Source organism: Anopheles merus, chromosome 3R (assembly GCF_017562075.2).
Source record: "Anopheles merus strain MAF chromosome 3R, AmerM5.1, whole genome shotgun sequence".
Classification (NCBI taxonomy): domain Eukaryota; kingdom Metazoa; phylum Arthropoda; class Insecta; order Diptera; family Culicidae; genus Anopheles; species Anopheles merus.
The window spans coordinates 30,242,591-30,253,991 of record NC_054084.1 but is presented as its reverse complement, the minus strand read 5'-3'; the positions used below and the strand labels follow the sequence as shown (position 1 = coordinate 30,253,991).

The following is an 11,401-nucleotide window of genomic DNA, read 5'->3' as shown; positions in this document are numbered from 1 at the left end:
ACTAATTCTTACCGATTTCTAATGTGCCTGCCGATTCACACATGAGCACCCTAAAAGCAAAAAGAAATCAGAGCAAGAAATCATGAAATTATTTTGCCATTCATTTTATATGATAGACTCAATATGAAGATAATGAAATTACTAGCACTCAGTACAAGAAGTTTAACAGTAATAAAAAAGGCCACTGGCTGTGTTTCGTCAGATGCGATTTAACCGCCGCTCTAGCAGCAATCGAAAACGATATCGAACATGAAAAATATATGGGATTTTACATGTTCGATTTGTTGGTTATCAAATCAAACACGTCAATTCCCACATATTTTTCATGTTCAATTGCTGCTAGAGCACCGGCTTAATCTGATGTGTTGTTAACATTGTACATGGGACTTAATAGATATCGTCGCACTCCTACCGAAACACGTTCCGAAACCTACGGATAAAATGTTGGTGCTCCTACCGAAAAGCGCCAACATAATCTGGCCACACTGAGCGCAGCAAAACTCTGTTTACATCGCGGGCTCATTGCGCTCGACATTGAAACGTCACATTTGACATTGCTGCTGCTGCAAATCGCGAAAAGAAGGCAGCGAAACCGCACGGCACAAATCGGCTCTCGGTCGCAATATTTTGCTTCTGCCGTGGAAAACTAAACCCATTTCGTGGTCGGTGGAAATTGTCTCTACTGCCGGAAGGCTTTGCGGCCAGTTTATTTTTCAGTGAACAGTTTCCGCGATGTCAACAATGGAGCGTCATTCGACGTGAGTGTTTCGGTTTGGCTGGGGCTATAGTGCAGTGCTAGTCTCCGTTCTCGGTGTAAAATGTATCAAAAATCCTTTATTTTCAGCTCCGTCACGCCCGTCGCCCGGCAACCCAGCCTGGACGATATGAATCTGGACCAGTTCCTGAAGATTTCCAACTACGAGGACACGGTGAAGCAGCTCGACATCTACTACGGAATTGGTGAGTTGGTGAGGAGAGCGTGCGGCTGGTGAAAATGAGCGTTAATTGATCCGTCCTTGAAACCGTTCGAAATTCGATCACTTGGTGTGGCGGTGGCGGTTTCGGTTTTTTCCTTTCTCTTTGCTGCTCCGCGCGAACAGTGAAACGACAGCTGCTGCAGTTCCAAAGTCCAATCACGGGCCTGTTCCCGGTGCTCAGCACGGACCGGGAGGTGGGCAGCATACGGGACAGCGTGTACTGCGCCGCAGCGATCTGGAGCCTTTACCAGGCCTACCGCCGGATCGATGACGATCGGGGCAAGAGCTACGAGCTGGGCCAGTCGGCGGTGAAGTGTATGCGCGGCATCCTGGAGTGCTGGATCAAGCAGGCGCACCGGGTGGAGAAGTTTAAATCGCGCCAGTGCGCGGTCAACGCGCTGCACTGCAAGTTCCACCTGGACACGGGCGAGGAAATCTATGCGGACGAAAACTACAACCATCTGCAGATCGACGTGGTGTCGATCTATCTGATCTTTCTGGTGCAGATGATCACGTCCGGGCTGCAGATCATCTACACGCAGGACGAGGTGGCGTTCGTGCAGAATCTGGTGTACTACGTGGAGCGGGCTTACCGTACGCCCGACTTCGGTATGTGGGAGCGGGGCTCGAAGTATAATGACGGGACGCCCGAGATCCATGCGTCCTCGATCGGGATGGCCAAATCGGCACTGGAAGCGATCAACGGGTGCAATCTGTTCGGCGAGAAGGGTGCCTCGTGGAGCGTGGTGTACGTGGACATTGATGCGCACAATCGCAATCGCAGCATCTTCGAGACGATGCTGCCGCGGGAGTCGAGCTCGAAGGGGGTGGATGCGTCGCTGCTGCCGACGCTTTCCTTTCCGGCGTTTGCGTCGCACGAGGAGCGGCTGGTGGACATGAGCAAGCTGAACGTGGTGCGGCGGCTGAAGGGCAAGAAGGGCTTCAAGCGGTTCAGCCGGGATGGGTATCTGTCGCGGCTGGAAGACAAAACGCGCCGCTACTACCACAAGGGCGAAATTAAGGACTTTGAGGGGTACGAGTGCGAGTGGCCCATGTTTTACACGTACATGATCATTGACGGGGTGTTTAAGAACAATCTCGAGCAGATCGAGGAGTACCAGATGGAGCTGCGGAAGTGTATGCACTCGGACAATAATGGAGGTGAGCGAGAAAGTGACGATATTTGGGGATTTTTTAAAAGATTAAATGTTTTTTATTTTATTTTAGATCCAGTCGTATCGATGTGTTACGCACCAGACGGGGACGGTATGTACACGCGCTCCTCCTCCCAGTCGCTCTTCCTGTGGGGCCAATCGGTGTTCATCATTGCGCAGCTACTTACGGCCGGTTTGCTACACATTAACGAGCTGGATCCGATCCGGCGATATTTGCCGTCTTACAACCGACCCCGGAAAGGTGGTCGCTACTCAGCTTTTCAGGTAAGTAAAGGGGCAAGCCCGCGCAAGGTGCTTTACAGCTGGGTTGAAAACTTAAACCATACACACACATACATACACTAAAACCTTTTCTCGGGACAAATGGCAAGGCCTGGGTGAGATGTTTTATAAACACTAAACACCACAAAGGGATTACAGAATTGGGGACACAACTCAGTTCGTTCGGCTACATTACATACACACCAAGACATGATATGCTACTAAACATGGATCAAAATTATAAATATCTAACCGGGTGAGAATTGGTTTGAAAATCGCTTCATACTAGCTACTAAAAGGCCTGGAAGTGGGGGACATACATTGGGCAACATCCAGAACAATCCCCGATTTGTACAAAAAGCTACACCTTCTCTCGTCACACGTCTGATTGGGAGAGGCTGTAAAGGCACAAACACACACGCACACAGACGACCAAAGCACGTCTTCTTCTCTGTTGAAGGACGAAGATTGCCAGTACCTAGTGTGTCTTGTGTCGGCTTGGCCGTTATTATATCGTGTATCTTTTGCACCGTGTCTTACTGTCTTTCCTTTTCTCTTTTGGCCCACCCTCGTCCAAACCAATCCAACCGTAAAGGCGAAACCGGGAATTGTAAGTAAACTGTCCGTCTGGGCGTCGACTCTAAAGCCCCAGACCGATCACCGTTTAGCGAACGCTTCTTAGGAGCCATAATTGATTGATGTTTCTGTTGTTAGACATATGTGTTTTTAACTTTTTAGAATAGAGAATCCATATTTTTTAGTTTCTAAATTGAACATGTTGTTGTCATTAATTGAACTTTAGGGAAGCATTTTAGAGGCACTTTCTAGTAAGACCAACTTCGCGTACTTCACTCAACCAAACATTGCGTAGTGGTAGCTTTGCTAATTGATCGTTTTATTATGCTGTTTCTAAACTAGTACCTAGACCTATCTAACACATAAAAATGTACCACACCATTTCTTTCTTATAGAATAGACAAAAAAGCCCCATTCGCTTTGTTATGATTTTGAATCGCACTTTGCAGTTTAGTGATCTTTCCGATGCAATTTATCGCTCATTTTGTTTGTAGTTTTTTTTTTGTTCATTTTGAACATCCGTGATGTACACATTGATATTAATGAGCTGTCACCATTCTCTCTATTCTTCCATCCATTCCTCTTTTTTTTTGTACTATATTAAACGCTTTCCACTCGTAATCGTGCGCGCGCGGACAGCGTACCAAAATCGGAAGTGTAAGTATAAAGTATGGGAAAGGCCGTTGGTCGTTGCCTTTCTAAATCGCATTACCACCAGGAGTTGTTTCCATTATTTTGTTTGTGCTTGTGGCCGTATGTTTAGTGCCTCTCGAAAAAGAAGTTCGTGAACGGCTCTTACAGTACCGCGAGTCCCAATCAACTCTTTGCGAGCTGCTGCATCCTTTTTGCTGGTTTGCTTGCTTGTCTCGCGACTAGGATAAGACTAAAAAACAAAAAAACACTCACTGACTTTGAGCCGAAAGCGTACCGTTTTCGTGCGGAAACTCTTACTGCGTGTGTTGCTATTATTACTACAATTAATACTGTTCACTGCAATACTCATCGTGTACTACTACTACCTTTCACACCTATCGTTTTGGACGCTGCTGCCACTGGACGTGTTTGTTGCTCATCGTTGCGCCACCTCACCGACACCTCATCGCGCCTCTAATCTGGCCCGTATCACTCGGACGGTCTGGATGCATTCGTCCGATCGTCGGCTCCATTTCACCACTGCGCTGCAACATCACTGCTGCGTGTCTCACGCATTTCCATTCCCAACATTTGCACGACTCCTTTGTTTCACTTTGTTGAATTTTATTTATTATTATTTGGGGGGCTCCTTTGGTATGGGAATGGGCGGTGGATTGGCTTACACACAGGCGCTGGCCATGAATCGCCCGGTAACGCCACCGCACATTGTGGAGTGCCAGGACCAAATGTCGGACTCCAGCGAACCAGCGCGAGTAAATATTGAACCATTAAAACATTGTCGTTAGCACCAGAGTTTCGCTTTCGTTGCGATCATACACGTTTACAAAAACAAAAAGCCATCTTGGGGGTGATCAGAAAAATCTGTCAGGCTTTTTTATGTTTGTTCGCATTGTGTTGAAGAATTGTGTGTGCAAAGATGAGAAAAGGTTCAATCTAGTGTTGGGTAAATCTGATTCAGATTCATGGATCTGAATGAATCTTTGGAACGATTCAATGAATCTGTATCTCGGTGGAAAGATTCATGAATCGCGTAAGATTCATGAATCTCATAAGATTAATGATTCTCTAAAGATTCATTATCCTCGAAAGAATCATGATTCTCGAAAGATTCATGATACTCGAAATCCTAGGAGATTCATTAATATTTAGAGAATGATGAATCTTTGAAAATTAATGAATCATTAAAAATTAATGAATCTTTAAAGATACGTATATCTTTGAAAATTTTTGAATTTTAGAGACTGATGAATCTTTGAAAATTTGACTCGAGAATCGAATAACTTATCACTGAAGATTCATATAAATGAATCTCAACGAAAGATTCATGCAACCCAACACTAGCTCAATGCGATGCTGTTGCTTTTTCATTATTTTTGTGTTAAAATGTAATGTGAAAATGTGTCTTTCATGTGCATAATTTGCTAATAATAGATAATAGTGTATTAAAACGAAAAAGGAGTGTGTTTTCCATGTTGAAGTGTGTATTTATGTAATTATAATGTATCAAAGTGTATAATTTCACTAAAAAATCATATAATGAGGGCATGAGCAATGCATCTTACTAAACGAATTATGCTTTTATTTCTGCATTGTGTAATTATTGCTTCATGTTAACTATTTAAGTTTGCAAGACAAAGTTCATATCATTTTGTATTCTTGTTTACTCAACTAAAGCAAACCAATAACACTTTTACATGGTTAATTTCCTATCGCACTCAATATGCTTCACTGTCTAAACCCTCTGACACATTTCACTCTTAAAATGTTGTATTAATTTATTAATGAAATCTTCCCTCAATCGTCCACCAACAAAAGGGCACAGCAACGGATCTGGTCGTGCAGATAGTGCTGATCGCCGAGTCGATGCGCCTGCAGGCCATGATGGCCACTTACGGCATTCAAACGCAAACACCGCATGAAGTAAGTATGCTCTCCGTAAAGAGTTGTTCGAAATGACCCCAAACACATTCTCTCGCCGTAGGTTGAACCCGTCCAAATCTGGTCCTCGACGCAGCTCATCAACGTGTACCAGCAGCTGGGCGTGAACGATAAGATCGGACTGACCGGGCGACCACCCCGCCCGGTTGGTTCGCTCGGCACGAGCAAGGTGTACCGCATCTGCGGCATGACCGTCCTCTGCTATCCGCTCATCTTTGAAGTATCCGATTTCTACCTCTACCGCGACATGGCCCTACTGATCGACGACATCAAGACGGAGCTCCAGTTCGTGGGGAAGTACTGGCGGCTATCGGGCCGACCGACCGTGTGCCTACTGATCCGCGAGGAGCACATGCGCGATCCCCAGTTCAAGGAGATGATCGATCTGCTGGCCATGCTGAAGAAGGGCTACTGTGACGATATGAAGGTGCGAATCGGTCGGCTGCAAAACCTCATCTCGAGCTCCTGCATTGAGCATCTTGACTTTATGTCCACCTCGGACCTGCCGGACGTGGGCGATACCGCCTTTGCGCAGATCCATCACGACTACATCGGTTACCAGAGTCTGACGGATGTGCCGCGTGCCCAGTCCTATCGGGAGAAAAAGATAACGGCGGCTGAGTATGCGACTCGCTCTACACCGGACATACTCGAGGCGCTGCGCAACACGGAATCGATCTTTCTGCAGTGCCAGCTGCTCGGTATTATTCTGCACCGCGAAGGTTCTCACTACGAGCTGGCGGGCGAATCCGTACACGTGCGGCTAACCGATCTGTACTACCGGGCCGGCACGCTGCGCTACTGGCGAGCCGTACGCTACTGTAGCTCGCTGTTGCGCCACATTGTGGACTCGATTTCACCGTTCATCACGACGCTGCTCGTCAACGGGAAGCAGATTACGGTCGGTGTGATCGGCCAGCGGGAGACAATCTTTGATAAGCCGATGACGCCGTCCGAGATCCAGAACGTGATGTACTCGACCGTGCAGCCGTACGACGTGATCCATGCGGTGCTGCAACAGGAGGTGGTCCTGTACTGCGGGCGGTTGATCGCGACCAATCCGGACATTTTCAAGGGCATCCTGAAGATCCGCGTCGGTTGGGTGCTGGAGGCAATGCGGCTCTACCTCACAATGAAGGGGGACGAGGGGGCGGATATTGAAAATTTGTCCCCGTTTCAAATTCGCCAGCTGCTGCAGCGGGTGCTGACCGTGAGCCAGTGGGCAAATGAGGATCAGTAAGTGTTAAACATTCACTATATAAATATCCTTTGCCGCCGGTATAACTAACGTTGAATGTATATTGCAGCTTCAGTACGGTACAGCGCCGCCAGCTCGAGGGTTGCCTGTGCCGTGTGCCGAGCTCGTTCTACAACCTCGTGTGGGATGTGCTGGAGCGCACACCGCACGGCATTACCGTGCAGGGGCACAATCTGCCCGCCATGCCGACCCTGACCAACAAGAGCCGCAGCGAGCTGTCCTTCTCGCTGCAGGTCGAGGAGATGCTGCACCAAATCACGCAACCCGAGCGGCGCCAGATCGCGGTCGAGCTGCTGTGCATTGTGGCCACCATACTGAGCCGCAATCCGGAGCTGCGCTTCCAGCAGGTGCTCGATCTCGACCTGCTGCTGGAGGACTCGTTCGCGATGTACTGCAAAGACCACAGCTTGCCGCCGAGCAAAGACATTTCGCCACTGTTTTCGCTCTCCTACTCCCAGACGACCGGCTACCTGGCCCGGGCTGCCGTCAACAGTGTGCTGCAACGGTGCGCCCTCTCCACGGAGGACTTTGCCGATGACGTTGAGGATCATTGCCGCGTGCAGTAGACGGACCCGAGGGAGGAAATAACGGGGTATTTACAAACGCGGTGTATACCAAAGCTACTGCTGCTGCTAGTCGAACACAGCGGGAAAGGCAGAATGTGCAGTAGATTGTTTGTTTTTTTAAACGCTCGCTAGGTTTGTTTTAGTGTTAGCTTTGAGTTGAGTTTTGCTAATGATCTTTTATGAATGTTGTTGTTGTTTTTTAAAAAGTGACCAACGACCGGAAAATGCCGTTTAATCGTAGCCAAATAGCTAGTAGATAATTGGTCCAGTGTAATAGTCATTGCCGTTACGAGCACGTGCCGCCTGCCCGCCCAAAACGGGGGTTGGGTGGATTATCTTTGTAATCTCTCGTTGTTGCATGACATGTAATGAAGCAATAAATTTTATGCAATCATGACAAATGTAAATCAGATGCTTTTTTTCAATTTCTTTAACCTCTAACTTTACGACCGGATAACCGGGTATGATTTTCATTTTCAAACTATAATAACTTTTTATTGAAAAATGGGCTTTTCTCTCTTAATTTGAAAAGCTACTTAATTTTTTCACGCATCTTTTGGAAATTTATTTGGAATGGAATTTGAACTATGCAATTTTTGTTAAGGGCCCATGATGAACTTATTTTTCGAAAATTCCTGAATATATATTAATTTTTTAAATATTTTCTTTAGATACCTCTTATCTCTACGGCCGGCATACCCGGTTATCCCATTTTCAAACATATTTGTTATAATTAAATTTATATCATAAAACAAAATTCAATCGTATAAAATACTTTGTATATTATTGAAATAAGCATTATTTTCTGTATAGTGTTGTATATAGTGTAGCAGAATTAGTATTCTTTATGTTACTCTACATTTATGAAATTGTGATTACTAAGCTTTTCTATAATATTGGGTACAGAACAATATAAAACAATAAAAACTGAATAATAAATAAAAAATCGTCTGAGAAATGCATATAAAAAGGTACTTTCAATGTATTTTACATAGAACAGCAGAAAAATCTTTTATTTAAAAGCGAGTTATCAAACTTAAAAAAAATATTTAAAAATAGTAAACGAGATTTAAAACATCTGATTTCTTCAAAAAAGTACATAAAGCTAATGTCCGTACCTTTGTCCAAATTTGAAATTGAAATTTTAATTTCTATTCAACATATGCTGTTGAAGTTTTAGTTTGAAAAAGAATAATTTGCTATACAGAATGTATGCAGTTCATATAGATGAAGGTGTAAATTTGGACATTGAGGCAACGGTTAAATAAATCAGCTGATCGATTCGAATCAAAACATAACATTCACTCGTGCTTTTCATCTGTCGCACTTTTTTGGCCTGCACTGTCATCATCGGAGCTCGCGAGCCGGTTTGTTTACAAACAACTCCGTCTGTCATTTGCTCTCATTTCGCGGACGCCAACCCACCAAAGCCCGCAATTTCCAATGGCGGAATTAGAACAGTGGCAAGAGTTTGCGTCGCAAATCGCTAAACCCGATCGCTCGATCCGGTGCAATCCGGACGGTATCGGGTTCGAGCAGTTTGCAACCGTTTGCAGTCTCCCGGGAGCGCCGGAAAACGTACAAAAGTTGATCGATTCCCCGGTGGCGAAACTTCACAAGCAGACATCAACAGAGCACGACATCAACACAAGCACGGAGGATATTGTGAAGATTCTTAACGAACAGTTACCCTGCTTTGGAACGTTAGAACAGTATACTTGGCTGGTGAGAGCGACGGTCGCATTGCACCTGCTGAAAGGAGTGCCGACGAAGGTGTCCTCCCTGGTGCGGAAATTGAGCGGGGCTGTCGCGGGACTCGATCTTGCCTGCTTCCGTCATTCTACATTTGTGGTGAGTCTCACACACGCGATGGTTAAGAGTGCGCTTTGGACAATCAATATTTGCTGTTCGCAGATACACACGGTGGCTAAAAGCTTAAAGGAAGACATCCCACTGGAAGGTGGGAATCTGCTGCACGCGATCAAAAAGCTTGCACTTGCAAACTCCCCGCAGCTTTACTACACGGCCCTGGCACTGATTTTTGCCGGGTTCGATGCGATAGCACGCCCCAACAAACCGATCGCCACGTACCGGGTGTGTGGGGTGAATGAGGCGCTCCAATTGCTCGATACACTCGACGCACCGTGGCTTCAGCGGCAGTGTGCCAGCCTGCAGACCATCTACCAGCTGCTGAAGCTGCTGAGCCTTTACCAGAACATGGTGATAATGCGGCACGCCGGCAAACGACCGCAGGAGCTGCAGGAAGAGCACGCAAGCTTTGCGGCACTGCTGTGCGCAACGGACGCGCAGGTGAAAAGCATCCGCCAGTGGCTGGAACAGTTGAGCGTGGTGCTGCAACCGTACGGCATCAGGCAGGATGAGGACCATTTGATTGTGAGTAATCGCCGTAGTCTGGTGCGTGTGGGAGTGGAAAAATATGGTTAAAATGATGTTGTCCCCTCTACTTTAGATAGCAGATTTGATACACGTCGATATGCTTCCATTGTTCGACGATTGGGATCAACACGAGGAGATGATGTGAGGCGGGCGCACCCCTTGAAGCGTGTGCCATTTGATGGTTTATTTTTCCTTGCATGATTCGCACAATGTGCTTTAGAATTAGCATTTTCTACACAAATAAAATATACACAAATGTTTCGCAAGTTGTTGTAGCTAATAGTTTGCTCACGCACACAACCGTGTGCGGGACCGTGCGTGATAATATCGTATCGTAAATATTGTTCCATAAAAGTAAAGACTCACTTTGATAAGACATCTTTGTGGGAGTTAGATTTTTGACGCACACGATTAGTTAAAAGGGCCTAAAATAGTGGGCGAGCGTCTCTCCCTTCGCTTAAGTACTGCTGAATGATAATTTTGCGATCCATTTCTGGGAAATGTGACGCTTGTCTAAGCGGGAAGGTAAACACTGATACGTTTAAAAGGCTTGACCGGTTGGAAACAATGTGGCGAAGGTTCCCCAGAACGTTCCCGCCTACGCCGCGAGGTCTATGTTCGGATTAGGATAGGAGTTAGTGTTTGGAAATCTGTGAAATGATAACAAATTGCGCATTTCTTTTGGGTGTTGAAAACGTAACATTTCATATTTTTTTTTAATTTCTGAGGGTAAGGTTAGTTGAATTCATGCGGTCTGAGGACTTTAGAGCAGTGGAAATAAACGTTAGGTTTGAAAGTAAAGCATAAAATTCAACCTCTTTCAAACATGCAGCAAGCTCAGTGTGCAACACGCGAAGACGTTGGGAGAGTGGAGCTGGTGAGCAATCAAACGTTTCAACGAGTCAATTTGGTGAGCATAATTGCCGGTGAAACTACACCAGAGAGAGCTGAACTGAAGCACTGTGGGACAATTTCTTGATATAAACCAGATTTTTTTAATTGTTTAAATACAATTTTAGGCTACAATTAAACAGTGACGTCAATTTAGATGAGCAGCTGAAAAGCGGAAGTTGTTAAAGCTTGTTGCTATGGCACCCACCGCAGTAGTGGTGGGAGCTCGGAATCGATTCCGTGTTCGGAATCAATCCCGGAGCCGATTCCGATTACAGAGTCGTCTCCGGTGCCGATTTCAGAGCCGATTCAGGAGTTGACTCCGAAGCCGATTCCGCGTTCAGAAAATGACCTGTAATGACGGAAATGACCTGAGAATTGCAGTTTGAACCGATATCGGAATTAAGTTTGAATCCAGAAATGGAATTAGCTCCGAATGAGAATCAGTTCTTGACTTGAAGTAAGAAGTTTCAGAAGCGTAATCAGCCCGGGAATATTCATGAGAATGGATTGTTTACGTGTAAATTTTGATTCTTTGGGGCTATCAATACGTAGCCTCATCAATACGTAGGACCCAAACGCCTACTTTTATGGTGATGGCAACACCGACTCCGTTTCAAAGCCGATTCTGCTTACGGAGTCAATTCCGATTCTAGATCCGATTTCGATTCCGGAACCAATTCCGGAGCCGATTTTGGAGTTGTCTCC

General features: G+C 45.9%; 2 protein-coding genes across 7 annotated transcripts; both read left to right on the top strand.

Moving 5' to 3' along the window:
* The first annotated feature begins 569 nt into the window (after window positions 1-569).
* LOC121596186 (probable phosphorylase b kinase regulatory subunit beta) lies at window positions 570-7,799 on the top strand. 6 transcript variants are annotated; one of them, XM_041920899.1, is made up of 10 exons: window positions 570-758; window positions 845-960; window positions 1,101-2,138; window positions 2,205-2,416; window positions 3,009-3,023; window positions 3,629-3,646; window positions 4,312-4,395; window positions 5,459-5,563; window positions 5,625-6,817; window positions 6,889-7,799. In XM_041920899.1, the coding sequence occupies exons 1-10, from the start codon at window positions 733-735 to the stop codon at window positions 7,403-7,405; spliced, it is 3,324 nt and encodes a 1,107-aa protein (XP_041776833.1). In that variant the 5' UTR covers window positions 570-732; the 3' UTR covers window positions 7,406-7,799. The 6 variants fall into 6 exon arrangements, with proteins under 6 accessions (XP_041776833.1, XP_041776835.1, XP_041776836.1 ...); XM_041920901.1 differs by lacking the exon at window positions 3,009-3,023; XM_041920902.1 differs by lacking the exon at window positions 4,312-4,395.
* A 790-nt stretch (window positions 7,800-8,589) lies between these two features.
* On the top strand, window positions 8,590-10,068 carry LOC121596187. The gene is made up of 3 exons (XM_041920906.1): window positions 8,590-9,256; window positions 9,320-9,799; window positions 9,876-10,068. Exons 1-3 carry the CDS (start codon window positions 8,849-8,851, stop codon window positions 9,945-9,947), a joined length of 960 nt encoding a protein of 319 aa, XP_041776840.1. The 5' UTR covers window positions 8,590-8,848; the 3' UTR covers window positions 9,948-10,068.
* Window positions 10,069-11,401: the final 1,333 nt, after the last annotated feature.